This window comes from Chaetodon auriga, chromosome 10, assembly GCF_051107435.1.
Source record: "Chaetodon auriga isolate fChaAug3 chromosome 10, fChaAug3.hap1, whole genome shotgun sequence".
NCBI lineage: Eukaryota > Metazoa > Chordata > Actinopteri > Chaetodontiformes > Chaetodontidae > Chaetodon > Chaetodon auriga.
In genome coordinates this window covers 24,098,847-24,123,286 of record NC_135083.1, presented here as the reverse complement: position 1 = coordinate 24,123,286, position 24,440 = coordinate 24,098,847, and the positions used below count along the sequence as shown (strand labels likewise).

General features: G+C 40.5%; 1 protein-coding gene across 1 annotated transcript in view; it reads left to right on the top strand.

Annotated features, from left to right (window-relative positions):
- The window catches only part of ntsr1 (neurotensin receptor 1 (high affinity)), a 50,943-nt gene that overhangs the window by 12,584 nt on the left and 13,919 nt on the right, over positions 1-24,440 (top strand). The window contains exon 2 of the mRNA XM_076739994.1: positions 14,404-14,605. Within this exon, the coding sequence (XP_076596109.1) occupies positions 14,404-14,605 (202 nt within the window). The remainder of the gene's footprint in view (positions 1-14,403; positions 14,606-24,440) is intronic.

Here is a 24,440-nt window from a genome sequence, read left to right as displayed (position 1 = left end):
AGATCCAGCCAATCCCAACCAATGACTGGCACTTTGTGTAGCCAATGAAATTTTGAACACAAGGATATTCCAGTTCGTTGGGTAACTTTCTAATTCCAGCAAGGAAGGCATGTGTAAAGCAGCCCATATGTGGACGGCATTCCATTCATGTGTAATGCGGCAAAAGTCAGTTTTTGAGAGTTCTGCAGTTCTTCCCAGAAGAATGTACTTGGCGTGAGAAAGCAACAAGTCTGGGGAAGAAATATTTGAGGAGGATGGTGAAATGTTCTCTATGGACTCAGAGAAGAGAGACAAGATTCTCTGAAGTTTCTCAAGGGACAAGACATTGCTCTAGACAAGTAAGTGTCTATTTTTTTTATGTAACTAATATATTACTGTATATTTTGATATAAATAAGTTTTGGTATGAATTATGAATACACATTTTGTAGACTGCTTTTCCCCGTGTGTTTTCTCAATAAGTCTGCTGACCTGTTCGGGGAAGGGAGGTGTTTGTGTGTCTTCAGGTTTTACTCCTGACAAAAAAAAAGTAGATTACAGAAAACATGGAAAAGTTTAGTGAATAACTTTTATTTTCACATAATAGGCAATCTGATGTATATTTGGACAAGGACTGAGAGCTGGATACTTCTCCCCCAGTCAGCAAGCGCCTGCACAGAGTGGAGCAGCAGGACTGTGATTCATCAGGAGAGAGGAGCCCATCACCCACCTCCCCAGAGAGGTTCTGCCAGCAGGAGAAGATCAAGAGGCAGAGGACAGGGAACACAAGTGTTGAGGAAAAAAGCTCCCCAAGCTAATGAGCTTAATGATCAGTTTGCAAACTCAAAAAATTGTGGAGCAGTTTATACTCTGACAGAGGATTTTAAAGGTCCGGCGTGTAGAATTTAGTGGCATCTAGTGGTGAGGTTGCAGATTGCAACCAACTGAATGTTCCTCGCCTCACCCTTTCTTTTCCAAGTATGCAATACACATAAGTGTATGGCTGTATTTATTTTGTATTTGTATCCACACTATGCCCCGATTGTAAAGTTTGTAAGAATTTTTTTTTATCCTCTTTGTCCAGAAATCACTCTAGTTATATTTACGTTTTACAGACTAGACATCTATTGTTGACCTCAGAACGTATTTACAGACCTTTCAAGACAAACTCTAGCTGATAGATAAAAATCAACGTTGCCTTATTCACGCAGACAGCTCACTGGCATGAAAGCCAGTCTTTTAACACAGACCAAACATCCAGTGTTTCCTGTAAGAGTTGGCAAACTGATAGAAAGTGAAAGCCGAGCGGGGGCAAGATCTGAAGAATGTGTGAAGCAGAATGCTGCAAACACACTATACTAGGACAGATGGAGCTTTGGCCATGAGCTGTTTTTGTCAGTTTATGTGTGTTTGGTACAACATGTGTGTTTGTCCCTGTTGTCATATAGCACATACGCGTATATGCCTGCTAACAACCGAGTGAGTTGTCAGCCAGACCGAACAGAGAAAACAAGGAGGAGGAGACACAAACAAGTATACAGTTTTCTGTCGTCCTTGTCTCCAGAATAATAAGACTGAATGTGTTCCCAACAGAAAGTTTAACAGTTATTGGAAACTCAGCAGGGCATGAAGGCTGAGGCAAGACACAGTTACAGACATTTCGAGGTTCTTTGCCCTCATTTCTGGTAATCTTGTGGTCTAATGCTGCATCATTAAGTGACATCTCATCAAAACAGCCCTCTTGCCCAGCATGCTCTGCCCCACCGTGTGCATCATTCAGTATTCAACTCATTTTCTAGTCTTTATAGCAGTGCAGCACATGCTAACAGTGTGTATATACATCTCTGTCTTGTATGTGCATAGTTGCTACTAGCAAGCCAGTAGGCCTGTTTTATTGACAATTACATGCTTTAATGGATGTTCCAGGTGGACATTTTTTGTCAGAATGCAGCATAATCCCCCTCTCTTGATATTATTCATTCTTTATAATACATTATGAAAATTAATACAAGTCACCAATTGTTATTTTCTTATATTTCCCTTATGAGAGTGGAGGGAGGGGTGGAACAGATGCACACACATATCTCCCCCCTACTGCATTTGTTAGTCAGAATTGATATTCCAGCTTGCAGTTAGCCCAATGATGATTGATTGATTCACTGGTAATTTTTAGAAATATATTCACCTTCCTTGTGAAAAGAGGTTTTTTTTTTCCCTCTGAAAAGAGTCAAAAAAAAAAAAAAACTATCTATATCTTTTCTTGCTTAGTAGATATGTGGAGACAGTTCCTATTAATTCAGTTTATGTTGTTCCTGCAACAAACTCATCATATTGCATCAAAGCTCCACACATATATAACAGAGTCAGAATAACCTTTTTTATGAACATTTACAAAATTGTCTTAGATATTTATAGTTTTAGAGCCAGCTGTTGGGTTGAATAGTGCATAGTGCTCTTCGCACATCGTATGTACCTTTTAACAGTCAGAGTCTAGATGTGCTAAAACTGCAATACTTAAGAGCGCGACAAGGTGGTGGCGCCTCCCTTTGTTTTGTTGTGCATACAGAGCCATTTTGTCGTTCGTCATGTCTCATGCTCCGTGGACTTCCACAAGGAAGTCCTCTCAAAAAGACTCTTGGTAACGAGTTGGTGTTGGTTGTGCTGTCTACGCCTTACTGCTCATGTATGATTAATGAACGTAGCGCTGTGGAGACCTGGCATTGTATGGTCGATGTTCAATATTGTAGAATAAAACTGTTGAGTGGAAATCCCCACTTTTCTGTCTGCCGACTCTCTAAGTTAACTTGCTAACCGGAGCCTAATGGCTAATCTTGCTAGCCTCTCCACCTGCACCCTCTCACATTACACCCTCATTAATGAAAAATGCTTTGTTTATGATATGATATTGTGGTCACCACGCTTCATACAAAGACAGTCACTGCAAAAAACAGTCTAAGGTAGGTCTAAGGTAAGGTCTTACCTAAAAATATAACATGCCTGGCACAAAACAGAACTACTCATCCAAAATTCACCAACAAGATTCCAAATTTTGCACAGAATTTGCTTTTCTTTGCTTCAGTCTTTGGCTAACTTCGAAAACTTCCACCTGAATTCTTTTTGTACAGGCTGTTGAACACCTATCAAAGACTGAATGGTGTGTTTGTCATTCAGGGAGAGTTATTGTCGTGACTTTCACATATACGGGGATGTCACATACATACACGTTATTCACACCTGTTCAGAAGAGTTAGGACACGGAGATGGCAAGAATAAAGGAACAGCAGGCATGTAGTATAACATTTCTTGACAATTTTAGGAATTACTAGCAAGGCCACCAGCACAACACCAGTATAACTGGGGTGGACAAAACTTTAGGTACTCAGGTGAGGTGTTCAGGAGATGGATGCATTGGACTGCAGCTTTGCTCTTAACTCCCCACTGATAGTTTGTATGATGCACTGCAACATCAATAATCACATCAATAAGCACCTCCAACATTAACTCCTAGTTGCTTCAATAAAGCAAAATCCTCAGCAGACATGAAATGCTGAGAGGAAAACATTATACAGAGCTTGCCATTGTTCCTTATTCAATTTGTTTTGCCATTTAGCAAGTGGGCAACTGGACTTTTCACCTTGACTAGCTTGTTTGTTCGCAGTAGCTTGTGCCTTACTCTTTTCGTCTTTATCAAGTAATGGATGATTGAAATTCTTGCCTGTATAAAAGGCACATGTTTTGTCTAGATGTTATATGTGGATGTAAACAGCATGTCTTGCACCACATTTCGGTGTGCTCATTGTTGGCTTCAAGCCTCGGCACATGGAGCCATTTTTCAGAGAAGTCTTTTCGTCTGCTTGAGTTTGCGATGATGCTTAAGGTCTGTTGTTTTCTGACATTTCTCACAATACGTTCACTGGATCAAATGTGTTAATGAGAAATGTGTATTGATGACAATTAAATTTGCTGCTGTCTTCTTCTGTTGAGTTTTATGGTGGTTTGCACCCATAGCTGTTTGTAACATCTTCACAGTGCAAATTATTTACAGTGTCTACCCAAAGTGATCCCACTGAAAACACTGTCCATTCTATACTCCAGAGCCAGTTCAGCTGCTGCCTGGTATGCAATGCATGTATGTACATGTACTTACAAATTCATATTTTTAGTTTCCTATAGTTTCATAGCCACCATTGCTGGTTTCTTATCAACAGTCAACATTGGTTTCTTTTAACCATGACCAGGAACATTCCCCAAATTAATATTATCATAATTTTAGCATTGATGACAGAAGTTCCTTAAACAATGTGTCAGATCAGAAAATGAGTCTTTTGTCTTGTTGATAGGCATACCAGATGAAAAAACTTTTATATTGCTGCTGAGTAAATGGCTGGACTCCGAATGTAGGGCACGGATTCATGTGGTTTGAACAATAAAAGAATTTATTGTCACAAAAGTTAAGTTGATCACTGGTAAACGATCTGTGCAGATCCAGGAAGGAGTAGGCAGGCAGGTGAGCTGAGTCGGCAGGAATTCAGGTGGTGGATTGGGACTGCACAGACTTGGCAGGTAGAGACAAAAGGAGAACACAGTTTAGTAACTCAGAAAAAGGCAACGCAAAAACTAGAGCAAAGAACAAGATACTAAGACTGCTAAAGGGCTGACACGTGTTACCAGAGTAGTAAGATCAACAGTCAGGTGGCTGGTGAGGAGAAGTGGGTGTTTACCCTGTGGCTGGTGATTGTGGGTTGGCTGCAGTTGTGGTGGCTGATTGGGATGGGGATCAGGTGTAAATGAGCCATGATTGTGGAGGACCAGTCCAGACAAACACACACAAAACCAGGGACACACACAAGGACTCACAAAGATGCAAAGGGATACTAAGAAGGGGAGGAGGAGGAGGCAGAGGCATCCTGACATACGCTTGATGTCATTTTGACTTGTTAATACACACAAACCTTAAGAAAAAGTAGTGACACTGTAAAATGTAAAAAACAGAATGCGATGATTTGCAAACCTTTTCAACCCATATTCAGTTGAATACAGTACAAAGAAGCAGAAATCAAGACAAGATATTTAATGGTCAAACTGATAAACTTGGTTGGTTTATTCACAAAAACACTCACTCATTGATCTCATTCAGATGATTCACACTAAAACTAGAGAGATGACTGAGAATAAAAAGGCCAGAAGAGTGTCCAAATCCAGTAAAGTCTGGAGGCACAGACCGACAGGACATGGACTGATGTGACAGTTTGGCACCTGAGCACTAAAAACCAGTGTCAGGAAGGCAGGAAAGCGTTCTTCTGAGGTCTTAGTCATTACCACGCAGATGAACTGATGTTTCGACAAACAGAGGCTGGAAACACCGTTGCTCATGTACTGCGGGAGCAGGTGAGTGTGATTGTCTGATTGCGAGCGGCTGTGCTCAAGAGAGGAGGAGGCCAGACCCAACCTGTCAGCCACACCCTGAAGTAAAACATACTCAAATATGACAGACAAGGGAGAGACAGACAGGAGGGAGAGGGAAACACAAAGACACAATAGGAAAAGGAGGGGGAAACTGCAGGTCCCCGCAGACACTAACAGATGAAGTTTTGAAAGTGAAATTCTTTCCCGTTCTTGGTTCCTCTACGTCCTCAGCAGTCTGGCCTCATTGTTTTCATATTTTTGCCCTTCATAATGCACCACATGTTTTCATTTGGTGACAAGTGGACTGCAGACATGTCAGTTTAGTACTTGCACTCTTTCACCAGGGAGCCTCGCTGTTGTAATTCGCAGAATGTAGCTTGACACTGTGTTGCTGAAATAAGCAGGGACTTCCCTGAAACAGACTTCGTCTCGATGCCACTATATGCTGCTCCAAAACCTGTATGTACCCCTCACCATTAATTACTCTTCACACATGTGCAGTCTACCCATGCCATGTGCACTAATGCACCCCCATACCATCACAGATGCTGGCTTTTGAACTTTGTGTTGGTAGCAATCAGGATGGTCCTTGTCTTGGAGGACATGACGTCTATGGGCCCAGACAAGTTGGCGGTGTTCCTTGATGTTGATGCAGCGATGAACTGTTTTCTTGTATTCTGTTTTCAGAAGTGCTCCCAAGCTCATGTTTTAATAACCCATATGCATCTTCTTTGCACTCAATTTGTATTCAATTGGATATGGATTGAAAAGAAGTTCTAAATCATTGCATTTTGTTTTTATGTACATTTTAGACAGTGTCCCAACCTTTTTGGAATGGGGGGTTGTAGGAATTGATTCCAATTTCACGTCTTTTCATTCTCATTTGAAATTCACTGTTAAAAAAAACCCCCTTGTTTCTCCCAACTTTCCAACTCACAGTTGTTCTCCAGCAGCACCCTCTCTCACACACCAGGTGTCAAATATGACGCAATCATCTGTTTTGATGAAGGTCCAGCCATTCCCAAGCAAAGCAATGTCACAATGTTAAGGAAAGTTTATACTTTCTTTTTTTACCCTCTCTATACTGTGTGCTTTGGGTGCTCCCTTTTTTTTTTTTTTTTTTTTAGAAAAAACTTTGTCTGCAACATTGTCCACCCTAATTTCTCAACTCAACCCCAATTTCAACCTCAATATATTAACGGAACATTCATTTTTACATTGCCCAAATTTCACGTTAGGAGCTTCAGCTGCTCCCTATTTTTTCAACAGTTATCGCCAGTGTCTCTGAACAAGTGAATGGTGTCTGTATCATGACAGCAGCTCTTTTTTTCACTCACTCCCCTCTGCCTCTCTGTCATGAACGTGGATGATACAGTCAGTGACATTGAGATTACTGTATGATGAATTGTTAGTTACAATCACTTTTTATATGTGCACATGCTGTGTTTCTCACAGAAATATCTGTTGGGAGTTGAAGTTAACCCCCCCCCCCCCCCCCCCACACACACACACACACACAACTGATGAATCCACTGGAAGCATTTCATGCCCACTGGCCATGGAGCGGCTTTAACTGTGAGTCATCAAACATTTTCTTGGAACTGAAAAGTCCTTCCTCAAAATAACTCTTCCCACCTCACTGCTATTGCTATGAGCTTATAGTTGATTGACTCAGATAAAAATGTTAACATTTTTATCAACATTTTATTGACAATTTAGTCAGATTATACTGAGAAAATCAAAAGGTTAGAGGGAACAAAAAACAGGATCTTAACATGTGGGAGAAATTATACCCTTTTCTTGTGGGACACTTTCATTGTATGTCTGTTAAAATGTATTTATTTCTACAATATCCAATGTGTCGCAATTACTGTATGATGAAGATATGATTAAAGTAGACAGCTAAGCCACTTTACTGAGGAGAAAATTGGCACCATGGCAAGAAAAAAAAAATCCAGCATTGTTTGTCAGTCGGAGAAGGGATGCATTGCAACTGCACTGGTGTTAAATGTTGGTGTTAAACTGAAGAATGATCCCGTATGAATATGCTTCTCAGGATAATGAGCTTGATCCCTCCCAAGCACTCTGTAAAGCCGTGGAAGCCCAGAGTGTGCCGAGGCTCAGACTGGAGACAGTACAGTACGTGGGGCAGAGAGAGAATTCCTGTACACTACACTACATGTTTCTATGGTCACTGATACAGCTACATTGTGTTTTGAAAAGTATATAAATCCCCTTACCATTCCAGTAAAAATGTGCCTCAAACGCCTATCAAAGACATAAAGTACATGCGTGGTTTTTGGTGACCCTAGTCCAAGTTGAATAAAACGGCTGTTCGAATCATAAGTCAACTTCAAAATCAGCTGTGATTGGCTCAATCTCAAGTGAAGTGTGATTAAACCTGAGATTCTAAGAGTAACTGGAGTTTTACAAAATCCTTAAATACAGATGAGGATGGTACCTAAGGAAAGCAAGCTGCTGATCTATTACTGAGTCAAAATAGTGCATAGTCACAATTATAAAGAAACCATTTGAGTGAGTCTTGGTTGACATATGTTGAAAAGGAATATTCTTTTTAATTAGTATGGCCAAACCACGTGCTTTAACTGAAACAGTCAACTGAAAGGTTTGTCCTATCCAACTGCATCGCAATTTCAGGGCATCTATGTGTTTAGTATGTGTCTGTTGCAGCAGCATAATATCAGCGTGTAGGTCTTGTGGGTGAGAAAATACATTGGCTGTTTTGGCTGGATTATTTAAACCTCTTACATTCCAAGTAAGAGATTGAAACTTCTTTCCATTAAGGGCATTGTTAAAACTGCTTATGACACCTGACAAAGTATTATGCGAATGACACAGAGGGGAAAAAAAGAAAATTAACAATTCCCTTCACTCCTTGCTTCCCTTAATAAGAGGTGGAAAGGAAAACCCTCATTAAAGTGGAACTGCTGGGCAAAGGGCCAACACATAAATCTGGTTAGCTACTAACAAAGACAGCTAGATAACAATCACCAATTTCAGTTCCACACCACCCTCATGCACTATTTTGTACTTTTTAACGGGTGATAAACTGTAAAACCCTGAATTTGACAGCTTATTGTAAGCAAATGATAACAGAAAGACGTCAATGAGAAACTAAGAGGACCCAAACCTCACAACACACACTGTGGGTCATTTTCGGCCCATCTGAGTTAGTTTGGGACAGAAAATGTACTATAACTCAGTCAAAATGTGTTCAGCACTCAAGTGCCCTGAGTGCTGAACAATAACTTGATTCAAATATAACTTATAACATTAATGGAATGCACCTTAAAACAGCATAACATGCACTCTTGTTGGCCCATAAAGATTGTCCATAGGCAACTTTACCGGTATAGTCAAACTGCTGTGACCTCGATTCAGACTGTGTCTGAGCTCGGATGTTGTTGATAGTTAATCCATGATTTCAGTTGCAGCCACATTTATGTGTTCGCTGGCGTATGTGCCTGCCTCCTGCAGTGACTCAAATATTTCAGTGGCACCTCTATGTGTGAAGATGAGATGAGCAGGGAACAGAGATCAATGGTGAATGCCAGCTTCTCTTAATGACTCTATCAAAATCTTTGCAGTGTTTAATCATGTCTGCTTTGAGGTCTGAGAAGATGTTGATGTACTGTCCTTTGTAGTTTCATGGACTCTTATTGTAAACTAGTTGTGTTATCTTCCCTTTCACTGGGTCATGATATATTTTGGTAATCGTGATACGCAGCTTGTTGGTTGATTCGATAAGCCCAGTATACTTTAATTCCAGTTTAGGCAACAGGTCTTGCACAAATGGCCATCTCAGTCTTCTCGGGGAGACCCATGGCTTTAATATTTTGTCTTCTCGATTGGCCCTTGAGGTCACTTAGTTTGTCTTTTCAGAGTTTGTTCTGGGTACACAGCTCAATGCAACTTTCTTCAGTTCAGCGATGCAGGTCTTATGATTCAGGATGAATTTTCAGCTGAGACAGTTTTTCTTCTAGCAAGGGATGTTTCAGAGTTATCAAACCTTGTGTTCATTGATTTTTCCATTCGCCTAATGGCCTCTAGAATGGGCGACAAGGATTCCTCTGTCAGCTACAACAGCTACAACAACAAAAACTACGTGTTACTTCAATTACATCATGTACATGTGATTTATGCATGCATACATTGTTGTACATTGTCTTATGCTGTTTTTAAAGAAAATTTGAGTTTTGTTTTTTATGAGGCTACATAAGATAGCTGTTATTCAGTTTGTATCAACATATAAGTGTAAACCTTTAATAAGAATGGCATTAAAAATGAAATCCTACTATCGTTGTATGTTTCAAGCGAGAGGAAGCTTCACAGTATCATGAATGGGGGCCATGAATGTCTTTACATTGCAATCCATCCAAAGGTTGGTGTAATTTTTCAGTCTGGGTCAAACCAACCAACATGGCCATCCCTATAGCTATGGCAAAAAAAAAAAAAAAAAAAAAAAAAAACTACTGCAAGACAATATTGAGTCAACCTGTTCTGTTGATGTATGCAATGTTGATTTAAATTAATATTATTTATATTCAAATTAGTAGTGTGGAATAATGTCGCCCTTACTTCCTGCAGGTACAATTACTAAATTAGAAGTTAATTCAAAGCTTTGACCTCACACAGAAGAAAAGATTCCCACTGAGAACAAAATACCTCATGTGCCTGACAGTATGTGCTCAAAAACAGCTTGTTATTAGACACATAGAATGTAGGTATGCCTTCCACACATATAAATGATGGATCTCCTCTAATTTTCCCATTTAAAAAGTGGTTATGGCATGCTAAAACACTAAATTAAGATGGTGAACATGACATGCTGACAAACATCAGCATGTTAAAGGCAGAATGAGTAGGATTTGTCAGTTGCGATTTGAACACAACATTCAAGTTGGCCCATCCTCAGCGGCATTAGAAGCACATGCCCCCTGACCGCCGTCCCGTGCACCGCCTGCAGCCCTCACACCCTGCATACTGTTTTTGGCTGGGGGCTTCCCACCCACTGCCCAAAGGTTGACGTCCAGAAACATCCTGAACACAGCAAAATAGGAAAATACAGGCAGAGGTTAGGGTTAGGGTTAGACAGAGTCACTGTAGATACACACACTTGTCCCACACACTTCTAGAGGGACATAAGCGATGATTCTTTTTGTGTCTACCCATGTTGACCAGAGAACCTGTTCGCAGTATCCAACCATATCTAGTGCACCCGGGTCCAGTGCTCCACAGGATAAAAGTCCCAGGGCGCCTGCACCTTTGTGTTTTGTTATTACACTACACTACCCACACATTCACATAAACACTACTAATGTTACTGACTAATGCACCTCACACCTGAATTTATCCGTCCATTTATCTTATTTGTTGCAATAAACAACTCATATCTTTTGGCATTTTGCATCCTTTCCTGTTTTTGTCATGGCTCATGGGTCGGGCCAATGCAGAGTCTCAGGAAAGGAAAATCCTACTCAGCCTGCCCTCAACATTGTCATTATCAGCATTTAGCTCAGAACCACTCACATAGCTTGTGTTTCCTCAGAGCTGTAATCATGTAGCATAAACTAATGTAACATTTGGGCTATCTTATATATGAAAACCCAAACTAGATGGGAAAAGGAAATAGAAATTAGTGACCAAAAACACAAGAGCAGATACAAACATACACATCCCTTGAGTACACGCTTCCCCGCACAAACCTCTAGCAAATCTCAGCGTCTTCACTTAAACGCCCGTGTGACACTCAGCTCATACAACTGAATAACTGTGTCCACAAACATAGCAGGATGGGTTTTTGTCTTTTAAACTCAAGCTCCAAAAGAAAGAAAAACAACTTTTCACTTAATTCGAAATATATTGGTGTTCTTATCAGGGCATGAAGCGCCAGGAAATCGACTCACCACCCACTTTCAGTCACATTCCCCCTAAAAGATAAGTGAGACACTTAGTCGTAAATCTCTGGTGACAAGGCGGTAAATTAGAAAAATGGGTTCTCAGCACTTGATAAGAGTTATATATTGCACACAGTTGCCGTCAGTGAAGGAAACATCAAAGTCCTATTGTGTTTGTGTTTGCAAGCCTACAAAATTGTACATTTTGTACGTCTGAAAGATTTTATAGCATTGCACCTAGATTTTCCTTTTGTATACATCAAATGTCAAAAATGAGGCACTTTAAACATAGTTATTTTCTCTACATGTCACCCTTTCCCCAATAATCATTATTGCCTAATATCTCAATTTCTTTGGACTTCAGTCCCAATTATTCACATTAGCTGTGACAGTTTTTTGGCTGCTTTTCATATTTTTTTCTGTCAACCCAAGCTGGGGTTTGCCTTGCTGCTTTTCTTCTGCTCTCCCTTTCAGGTTTAATCATTCATCAATGTCTAGGAGGCAGGAGACCCTCAGAAGTCAGCCAGCCTGTTCATTATCACCATTAACATTTTTCATCCATGATTATCCCATAGAAAAACAACAGCACTGCATCTGCGTGTGTGTGTGTGTGTGTGTCTGTGTGTGTGTGTGTGTCTGTGAAAGTGTGCGGTAGATGGAGGGGGAATGCTGTAGGGAAGATCTGATGTAAAATTACAGTTACTTTAATTAAGCAAATATCTATGCACGTTTTCTCTCGTCACCAGCCTCTCCTACAGGCTCCACACAGTTAAACAGCAGCTCTAGTAAATCAGCCGTCATAACTGATATCTAGCAGCACCTCCTCCTTTTTCTCCTTTGTGCTCTCGCTCCGGTCTTCTCTCTCATTAATCTTCACTGCTCATTTTCTTCTCCCACTTTTATGTTCTATCAGCAGTGAGGCAGCACGGTGTGAAGAAAATGATTTGTGCAAAACTTTCCGTTCCAAATTTGATTGTTTGAAGTTGGCATTCAGACGTAAAATGTCATTTCTTCGAGTGTTGTCAAGTTGTTTCTCGATAGAACTTTTGAATTGCATAAAAATGACAGGGAAGTAATCATCCATTTGCCATCTATTGATTCATATGTCTGCTGAATTCATTTTATGAAAGGACTGCATTATATTGGATGCAAAAAGGTTCTGAAATGCCAAAAAAGTGGCCAGCTTAATTTGCTTTCCTGCAGCCTCAATTTTCTCTCATTGGTATGTCTGTGATGTATTGTACTGTTGCCTAGATCACCTCTTATGGCCTCTTGTCTCACTGGTTTTCCTCCACCACTCTTTTTACACCTTTTCCATCATCCCTCGACCCCCACTAGGTGTCTTGCTCAACACTTTCTAATGGATTTTCCATGACTTTATAAATTGGTTGCTTTCAAGTAATAATCTGGAATATTTGCATATAAACATATTTGTTTTGATATGACAATATTCACTCCCACTGACTTCTTTAAAAAGCTGGAGACAAAAAATATGAGAGTGATGACATGCAACTGTTTTTAGTTTAATATTAGTAGAATGAAACACAGGACATCTGTCACAATTGTGCATGCAGGGTACAGGAAAACAAGAGGTGGGACCCAAACAGAGACTGAAATGACTTATTACAAAATGGCCGTGAAGAAAAAGGCTTACAGGATGGTGAGACAGGCAAGGGTCAAAACCAGAAAGGGCGATCCAAACATATATAACACACACTGGAATGTCAAAAACTCGACATGATGCATGCTGCCAAAGGGCTAAAATAGAGAATTTCAATATGTTGGATGTTGCAAAACAGAATTTTTTTTTATATACAAAAACAGCCTATATCCATCTCAGAAATATCTCAAGAGTTAGACCCTATCTGTCATTTCAGGACACGACAAAGCTGAGTCATGCCTTTATCTTTTCACGATTAGATTACTGTAATGCCCTGTTCACTGGCCTGCCAAAGACATTAATTATCAAACTTTAACTCATAAAAAATGCAGCTGGAGTGCTAACAAAAACAAGAAGAATGGAAGGATCATTTCTTTCTGTTATAGCACCTGGCTGCTGTAGCCACAAATGGAACACTTCTGGGAAGGTTTTTTGTGTCTGGTGGAATTTGCACCCATTTGACAAAAAGCACATTTGTGAGTTTAAGTGCTGATATTTGAGGAGAAGGCCTGGCTCACAATCAGTGTTGTGATTCATCCAAAAAGTGTTCAATTGGCTTGAAGTCAGGACTCTGTGCAGGCCAATTGTGCTCCTCCACACCTCTTCTGACCATGTGTTTATGGATCTCGCTTTGTGCAATGTGGCACAGTCATGCTGGAACAGCAAAGGGTCTTCCTCATACTGTTGCCGCTGAGTTGGAAGTGCCCAGTTGAGTTCTGGATTCAATCCCCCGTTACCATTCTCAAGTCTAAATGTTTGTCTATGTAGATGGTATGGCCATGTGCTGGATTTTATGAACTTGTTACGTGAAGCTGAAAAACCTGAACTCAATAATTAGTGCGGATGTCCATTGACTTTTGGCCATATTGTGTATGAACATCTGAAGAGCCATTTGCACTTCTTTGTCTTATTTTTCCTTAACATTAACAGATTTTTGTAGTGTTAAGAAGTTACACTAAATGTTAAATGTCTGCATTTATATACCACTTTCATCCAAAGCACTTTCAGTTTGGCTATCATTCACCCATCCACACCATCCACCCATACACTCACACACTGATGGAAGTGAGCTGGCCTAACCACTGAGAACAATTTGAGGTTCAGTGTCTTGCCCACTTCAGGACGTGGACAGGAGTAGCAGGGGATTGAATCCAGAACCCTGTGATTAGTGGACAACTCACCCTATTTGAGCCACAGCTGCCCCAAACCTGTCCTGTATTCCACAAGAAAAAAAAAAATGTAGATTTTTTCTTTTCTTTTCTATCATGTTAATGATCTTGTGACACATCAAAGTTAATTTGCAGTCCACTGGTAGGGTCCAATCCCTCTGGTTGGGACCTACTGGAATAGGAGGTCATTGTTGAAAAGTCATTGTTTTGCAGTGTGTGAGCTATAAAATCTAGCAAGTGTTTACAGCCTTCCATGTTTCTTCCCTGAACAGGTAAATGCATTTCTGTCCTTTGTGATACCCATGCTGGCCATATCTGCACTGAATGGGATTATAGCCAATCAGCTGCTGCGAATGTTCCGCGAGGCAGAGCAAGAGAACCGTGTCTGCATCATTGGGGGAAATCCCACCATTCTAAATGTCACCGTGGAGCCCAACCGTGCCCAGTCGCTTCGCCATGGAGTTCTTGTTCTCCGTAAGTGAACACCCCTACACCTATACACACAGGAGAGCTGGATATTTGAAAGCGTTCCTCTAAAAGATTTTGCTCTGTGATATTTTCCAACATATCATACCAGAGTTTTCAGTTTTCAGCTCATCTGCTGCATGTCAGTGGTCCAGTCATTCCCGTTGCATGTTCGCATTTTCACTACCTGAAACCTTCTTGATTTTGAATCCCTTATGCCAATGTACTGAGTGTCTGCTATGTTATGTGTTAGTTTGTCTGATTGCCTGACTGTTGCCAACTGTGAAGGCCAGCTCACAGCAGAAAGAAAGGAAGACATACTGGTTTTACTATTCACAGTGCTTATTGGTGAACTACTGTAGCTAACTGTTAACTAACTAGTAATACAGCAGCCAGCCAGTACATGTGAGCTTCAGTCAGTTACAATGGTTGTTTGAGCTAGCTAGTTTGTTAACTGTGGGTTAGCAAGCTAGCTCCTGGCTGCCTGTCAAATACGTATGACTGCAGGTTGGTTAAGTAGTTCCGTAGTGTATCTAAGTGTTCATAGTGTTGTTTTGTATATCAAATACTAAGTATTGTGGTACATTGTGGCCCAAAAGGTGCATGGTGCAATAATAGAAAAACTCAAAATGGTATAGTTCCATTAACATTAAATGATTTTATCACAGGATTTTGCTTAAATTTTTAAATTCCGGTCTGACTAGGCCTTAAGCCTTGAAGATCTACCATCAAACAGCCTCCTAGCTTGTCCTCTACCCTTTGTGCCTGTAGTCCACACCATCATGCAGCAGGAAAAGAAGGCAACACACTCAGTCAACCTTTATTTAAACACATTCACATGCACACATTTTTTTAAGATATCAAGATCTTTATACATCAGTTGCGTGTGAGTGAGTTGCCCCATGAAATTGTCACTTATCTGCAATTCACTCACTCAACAACAAACAAGTACTCCAGAGAAATTATTAGATTTTCCTAATTACGAAAGGTGAAACAATAATTAGGACCTAAACTATGCCATGACATTCAGGAGATCCACAGATATTTAAAAGATATAAGGTAAAAAAAAAAAAAAAAGGTCTGAGGCATATTTGCATTGTCAAGCTTATTGTTTTACTTAAAACTATAATCAGGAGTAGGTAGAGGTGTCAGGAAACAGCAATTAATAGCAACCAGGTGTGCCAGCTGGATACTCAGATGCATCAGTAAGGCTGTTGATAATCACAGGTCTACACTGCTTGTAAGGTAGAACAACGTTAGTATACCAATTTCACATATACGCCAACATCCAAAGGTCTCAACATCATGAAACACCTTTAGTTCATTAGAAGGTTTAAGACCACTGTTCAGAGGTGGTTTGTATCTGCTGATGATTGATGTGTTTTAGAGGTCTTCATAGGTCCAAATACTCATGCTGACTCCAAAAAACCCAAAATTGTGCTACCCAGAACTGAACTGGACTTGTCTGTTATTTCTGAACTCAAGCAGAAATAAGAAATGCCAGAACTGAATCCAGATTGACCCCATCTATGGGACCCGGATGATGCAGAGCCGAGAAAAGTCCTGAGCCCAGCTGAAATACATAGACCCAATCGGCACAGACTTCACAGCTGATTGCTATTAACAAGTTAATGTTAATTTACAAGCTGTCAAAACAAAACTTCATGTCTTACCTAATGTAACAATAATAGCATTCTCCCCTGTGCCCTGACATGACATAATAGCTCTTCCTTCCCAAGGAAGTTGGTAAAATACAATCAGGTTTCCTGTTATTCCTTTCCTACTGATTGAAACAGCATGGCTAATCCAGTTGTCAAGGTGATGATGACAAATGCGACTAATTTAGAATCAATTTGGCAGTTTTGTTCTCATCACTGTGTTTTTTTTAGTTTTCATCTATCCTAATAAAGATAAAGTCGACTGTTTGCCCATTTGAACTATATTACAAATTGCGCGCGTTCGTTGCCACGGTTGCCAACATTAGCATTGATCATTTTCTATCATGTGTGGCTCTTGTGGTAGTTTCACCTTATTTCCCGGTCTAAACTTTCTCCTCCGAATGTTACAATGTTGCAAGTCATAATGCACACACATACAACACGTGCACACACACACACACACACACACACACACACACACACACACACACACACACACGTGCACAGAACTTCCATCATGATCTGTTCTGACTGTTCCACTCGGGTATTACGCTTACTGTCAAACAGACCTAGGACCACAGTATAGAAAGGGGCCGGACCTGGACCTGACTGACTGTTTAAAACATGGATCTGAACCCATACAAGTCCTGGTTTGGTTAATTTAGTATGGATTTGCAACACATAAGATAAGATGAGTTCTGTGTTTGAGTTCATTACCTGTGACATCATTTGCCTAATTATTGCATACACATAATCAGCTGGCCCGCCTGGCCTGTGGTTTTCAGACACCTCCACCTGCTCCTGATGATGAGTGCTTAAGCAGAACCAAATATTTGGAGCCACAACAATGCCTTTGTCCTTTTTTGTGGAATAACTTTACTTTTGCGCTTCCTTTAAATTTTGTATACACAAATATGCCTGCTTCGATGTGTTTTTTCAACTGTAAAAGTCTTTTTCTTTGGATTTTCACCCTTACTTGCTCTGACACCTTGACATTTTTGGCAATTTATTAGGAATATGCAATAAACATGATGTCTTTCTATAATGTTCCCCATTTTATTGGTCTGACCTATGTCATCATGTCACAGATCGAATTTGAAGCTCAATTGGATCAAGATGAAGGTAGTGGCCAGATGGGTCTGGATTTGTCTGTAATATTCCCAGTTACAGCAGTCACTTCCAATGTCAGGCAATTTTAATTACATAAAAAGGATTTTAAAAATGTTTTCTTACACTACTCTCTGTGATTGTCATTTTGATCATACAAATGTAAAATAGGAAATGACTAACCTTCACTGTGATGTGCCTCTGTACTCATCCATAATGAAAGCTGACTGAGGCATTGACTCGGCATGGGGCACAGTGTAATTCCCCTGTTCTCCCTGTCCTTGTCATCTTTAACTGAATTAGACCTGTTCTTTGCGTGTGTGTGTGTGTGTGTGTGTGTGTGTGTGTTAGTGATGTGTCGGTCGTGAACGAAACGGCTGTTAGAGCCGGCTCTTTGAAGTGAGCGATCGGAGCCGGCTCCTGCCTGGGAGCCGGAGTAGGAGCTGCTTTGGGTTTTTTTTTTGTTTTTTCTCGACTTTTTTTCCATTCAAGCTGCACGTGATTGGCCAACTACATGATGTGTGGTGGCTTCTGTGTGTACGCACTGAGCAGGAGGGGGAGGAGCGGGGGTTACAGACACAGCGCGCGCACACACACACACACACACACACACACACACACACACACACACACACACACACACAGAGCTGCGACAGACAAAACGCTGGAAAGGTGAGAAAATGAGTGACCGCAGGAAATGCAGTAACATTTGATGTAAACTATGTTTTGCACATTAGTAATTAATTTTACATAAAATTTTACATTATTTTGGTAATAAATAAATTTAAGCAACAAAAAATCTGAAGAGCCACTTGGGAGCCAAAAGAGCCAGCTCTTTTATGAGAGCCGAGCCGTGAGAACCGGCTCTCTTAAAAGAGCCGGAATTCCCATCACTAGTGTGTGTGTGTGTGTGTGTGTGTGTGTGTGTGTGTGTGTGTGTGTCATAATGCTTCAGATTCGAATCAATGCCAGTTCAAAATCCAGTTTGTCAGTATGTGCGCACATGCAAGGAATTTCACTCTGGTTTAAACACAGCGCTAAATGTACTTAAGAGAAAACACATACAACTCAACAAGGACAAAAAAGACAAGACTGAACAACAAGTTAAATAGTGAAAAAATATAAAATAAACAATAAACAACATATACAAAGAATGATTATATATAATAATGGCCAGTGCGTCGATGTTTGGTTATCAGAGGGTTAGTGACACTGTCTGACTAGCGAGCTGTTCACCAGCGTGACGGCTTGTGGGAAGAAAATGTTTTTGTGTCTGGTTGTTCTGGCGTTTGGAGTTATCTATAGCACCTTCCAAAGGGGAGAATTTGTGTCCAAACCATGTTGAAGGTTTAGCTCAAGTCCAGAAGCAGCATCCTTGCATATGTGCCTGGGTGGTTGAGGTGTTGCCTGGTCAGAAATTTGCAGGGGTTACAGCAGTGGGCCTGTGATGTCTTTCAGGTGAGTCAACACCAGTTTCTCAAAGGATTTCATGACCAGGTCAATGAACCTATAGACCTTTAATCCTATGACTGATGAAAATTAAATAAAGCTGCCCACAGTGAGTTGTGGTTTCCAGAAATAGCCACAAATTTCTAGGAAAGAGCTATCCCACACTCTTGGAATGACTTTTCTTTTCACCACAAAGCAGTGCGGTTGTTTAAACACCAGCTTTGTGTTGCAGGGAAGTGAGTTCATTGTGGAGTATTTTCTCAGAGCTCTGACTGATTCTCATACACTACATAAAAAACCAACGACCTTTGTCCAGAATGAGGTAAACCTTTGAGAAGGCGAGGAAGCCATTTTTTGGAATACAGAGACTCCATGCATTACTCATACGGGCCTTGCACACACAAATCAGGGAGGGGCGAGACTCCTCTTGTCTCTTGTCTTAATGGTTCTAGCTTTTATGTAATTTAGTGCACACTAGATAAAATTAGTGGTTATAGACTGTTAAACCAAACAATGGAGCAACATATTTGTCATGTAATTGCATTAACAGGCTTTATGATTGATTCTTCCTCCTGCATCAGTCACTACCCAGAGTATTAGTGCTAAGGTGTATTTATCAGCCGAAATCTCGGGCAGTGTCCAGATCTTTTCACCACCGATAATCACACAAGCCACTGAGAGGACATTTGTTTAATGATGTCAGACACTGTGTGGTTCGGAAAAATTCAAGATATCAAGGCTGTCCGGCAGAGACTGTAGTGTTACGTGTTCTCACCTAAGTCTCTGAATAAGCATACTTCCCAAAATGTTGAACTAATCCTTTAAAGTCAGCCTAAATGTTAAACTTAGACTTTTTGTTCATTTAGTTGGACTAACTCAAATCTACACATTTTACCCACTCGGGATTCCCGGTTTCTAGTTAGGCTTGCTGTCCTGTTAATGCTCAATGTTAATTCAGTTTTGCTCACCAAAACACTTCATGTGTATTCTTGAAGTCTAACAAGTGTATTGAATTTCATTCCTTATCAAACAATTCCACAGCTAGTCATTTAAAATAATTTAATATTGTGCATTATTTACATAAATGCTTGTTAGCTGGCAGTCTTCTTCGCCACAGATGATGCATGGCTATACTTTTTTTTGCATATTACTGCCACCACCTGTCGATCAGTGGAACAGCGTGTGCAATCATATTATGTCATCAGAGAATGGGTGAAATATTGCTTTCATTTGGCTCGAAAGCCACTTCTAAGGATTGAAAGTTGGGTGCTTGTGAAGGTCTAATCCCAACATAGGACAAGGAACCATGTGGTACACAATTATTCTCTGACTCACTGGGATGTAATTCTTAATCTTTTCTTTAGTTTTGGAACAAAGGTAACCCTTTTAGAGTTGAAGTCATAGTGATTTCAGGTTTCAGCCATCACTCATTGTCCCTGGGTAAAATGTACAAAGCCGTATGCAGTATGTCACACAGCTGTGACAGCAGAGGTTAGGTTGCCATAGTTTCAGAATTGCTGTTTCTGATGGATGGCTGTGTGTGTGATGACTGACTTACTGATTGGGAGTGACTGAAAGTGGCAAACAGCGATGGGCAGAAAGCTGAAGACTGAGCTGTTTGCTGGAATAGACTCCTGATAAATGAGATATGAGATCCCTGCCTGCTGCTGACTTACAGACGGACGACATGGATGTATTGCAAACACTCATGCACTTGCACACACACACACACACACACACACACACACACACACACACACACACACACACACCTTGAATCCATGCTGACTCTGTCTTCTCCCACTGTTTGTGTATTTAAGCATCCCTGTACTTTGACAGTTTTTTGACAGTTCAAAGAAAAAACAGATGTAAACAATTGCCCTTCTAAGATGCATTGATGTTTCAGTAAACAGAGCACATTCGTATATCCACTATGGAGTAGCAAACAATCAGTGCTAAGCATTAGCGACATTGTGAGCTGAGAGTGTTTCTTGACTGCACCCCAAAATGTCACCTGAAGAATACATAGCTATACTGCACCACCTGTGGAGAAATGTATGTTAGACCCTGATGTAATCTCGTTTGACAGACGTATGAATTGGCTCTTGAATATCTGTTAGATCTCTGTTGTGCTGCTGCCTTATCATGCAGTGATAAGTGCCCCTTTCAGTGTTGCACCGGATGAGTTTCCTGCAATGCGTAAGATTAGGCAAGGCCCCAAAATAGCCAATCCAAGGGGACAAGTTTTGTTCTTACAGTAGTTTCTCAGAAAAGCCCAGTGGTGATATTTCACCTGTTGTTTTCTGGAGTGTACTTCCTCGAAAAAAAAAAAAGTGGAATTCTGCAGATAACAGCAGGGTTGTTTTCAGAAGCTGCGAGAAAACCAGTTGCCACAAATGACAGCAGTAGCCATTACCGCTGTGAACTGCCTCTGATCATTCAAGCACATTGGGACTGAGAGGTAATACGTGTTCATGCACCATGGCACATTATGTGACAAGCCACATACTTTACAGCTGGTTTCAAATGAATAAATGAATGTATCATCATCCTATAACGTGAACGTGTCTGCAAGTTATTTTATGACATCTTACAGTTCATTCCAAGGCAAAGACAACTACAAGCTAAAGTTGTGCTAAACATGGTTAGATAAATGTTTTACGAGGTTGACATCAGGGCTGTGGACCTTTCTTGGTCTCAGCCAAGTCCACCTGGCAGTGCAGCTCAAGGGATCGTCAGTTGGTCAGTTGGTTGGCCCACCACTTTGGTTCACTGAAATGTCTCAGCAACTGTTGGTACAGATATCCATGGGGTCCAGAGGGTGAACCTTAAGGACTTTGTTGTTCCACACATTCATGGTTCCCAGTCTATGTACTCTGATGACAGTGATCCCCTGACATTTTACGGCCCGCGGGCCACATCCGGCCCTTAGGGAATCCCTGTCCGGCCCCCGCAAGGTCAATCGTAAATTAGAACATAAATGAAAAAGTATTTATGCTGTGCACGCAATACAACTGTGTTGCTTTTATTTTGAAAAGCATGCCGTTTTTTTTTTGTTTTTTTTTTGATTGACATAAGGATGCACATGCATAGGTGAACAGCTACAAGTGATGCTGGCCAGCTAGCCCTCAAAATGTCAGCTGATGCCAAAATAAAGAGTTGATACCGAATGCCACGTTTTCAACAAGACATGGACTGTTTGGGGTGCTCCTATAGCTCAGTTGGTAGGGTGTGCACTCTATGTCTTGATGCTGTCAGTCATCTGCAGTGGCCGCAGGTTCAACTCTCACCTGCGTGTCATCACCTCACTCTCTCTGCCCCTTTCCTATTGTACCTTCATAAAGGCTAAAAAAGCCCCCAAAAATAATAATAATAAAAAAAGACATGGACTGCTAAATATTTATGTACAAAAGTCAAAGGTAAAGCCGTGTGCTTAGTTTGCTGTACACGGGTCACTGTGTTCAAGGATTACAGTTGAATTGCCACTATGACCAAACACGAGGAGAAATACAAGAAGTTGTCTGATCCAGAGCGCGCGAGGGAGTCAGATGCTTTGCTAGCTAAGCTGCAAAATCAACAAGGACTTCTTACTAAACTTTGCACATCCAGAGATGCAGCTGTCAAGACAAGTTATGTCATACCCCACAAAATGGCCAGAAAAAGTGAACTGTTTTTTGAAGAGAATGCAGACATTCTCAGACATTCAGCCAGATTTCAAGCACAATTTTCCACTCAACAAGTAAAATGAAGTGAAAAACATTAAAAGCACATTTTGCTTTTTGTATAAAGTTGACCAACTGCTGATCTTTAACACACTGCAAAATACATTTTCAGTATTTGTGATGAACATGTTAAAAATAAAATGAAACACTGATGTAATGATTTTGTTTTTACTTCTATAGGAGTATTTTCCTATTTGACCTACACTACAATTTCATATATTTATAGAAATATTTACAGAATATCCTTTTTCTTCTGATTACCAGTAGCAGCTAATCGAAATATATAATTTACTGCTTTTTACAATGGGAGAAAATTAATATTGAGCAGAATTAAGTTCAAGTTATTGTTGGTTCAGCCCTCCAACACAGCTCAGTTTTCTGATGCAGCCCCATGTAAAAAATTAATTGCCCACCCCTGCTCTAACGCCACCATGAGGCTGGCATTTCTCGTTTTGAGTGAAATTTCTTGACAACTATTTGATGGATGGAATCTGGTAACATTTTCATGTCCCCCTCATGATGGACTTTGTTGATCATGAAGTTGAAAATTTAATTTGGCCGATTCTTTGGTTAAACTAGGAGAGTAAACGTGGTAAACATTATACCTGCTAAACATCAGCATATCAGCATTGTCACTGTCACCATATTAGCATGCTGATGGAAGCATTTAGCATTTAGTGTATTGAGCTGTGCCAGAGTGCATCTTCACAGAGCTTCCAGCATGGCTGTTCTTTTTTGTTTGTTTTGTAGTCAGGATTCACTTATTAAACTCCTCAATTTCTATTTCTGAAGTCAAAACAAATGTTTCCCATTCTGAGTCGAATCAGTCATATGGTCACCAAACACATACATGATAAGGTCAAACGACAGTAATAATGCTCAAACTGTGAACAAAAATAAGAATACTGAAGAGCGCTGTTTTGTGTCTGTGGTCTTGGTCTTCATCCTTATTGGGACCTTGTCAAGCTCATTTTCACAAAGGACTGCAAGAATGACCAATTTCCCAAACAGACTTTGTTCTAACCTCCTAAATTTTCTCCACTTTCTGTTCTCTGGCGCTGGTTCCATCCAAACCACACTTCAGTTATAATCCCTCACTCAAACTGATGGATCCTTGGTTTTAATGACAGAATAGATTGCCTTTGGTTCCCGGTCACATGTTTTTAAGGCTGTGGCCAAGCAGCAGTTGATTTATTTAAAGCCGCTGACTTCATTTCATTTGAGCCCACAGGAATTGAGATGAATAGTCCAAGTTTGGCTGACAGCTGAGCCACAACCTGAAACAGTGAATGTGTCGTCTTGTATAGCAAAGACTGCAGTTCAGCTACAGATACCAAAGATACAGTCCAAAATACGTGAGGGATTTGATCCATATATTTAGGTGCAGTCACAGAATACATGCTCACTTTTTCACCTAGACTTGAAGAAATTACAGCTTGGGTGTTTGGCCAAAGAGCACTTTGTTACTGTTCACGTCTGAAGACAGCGATCCTGAGATTTTCACAGTTCTTAAGGAGAATGGAAAATCAGTGAATTCATCCTGGTTTCAAGATGATAAAATGTGTTGAAAAACTTGACACCATATTGAGTTTTCACATTAGTGCTAAATTAGTTATTTTAACCCGAGTTGAGTTGTTTGAGCCCATTCTGCCAGAGGCAACGTGAATCCATTTTTGCCAAGGAAAGTATGTTGAATGCAGTGACAATTGACAGTTGTGTGGAAATTGTATTGACAGAGGTGTAATGACAAAATGTAATGACTTCTCTGGCTTGAGAAGGAGGTTAAAAGACTACAAATTCCTACAGGACACTTTGACCTACAGTCAGATGCAGTGTACCAGCTTGTCATGCAGTTATAACAATACTGATAAAAAAAGCAGAAGTAGATGAGAGAGAAGGAAAAAATAA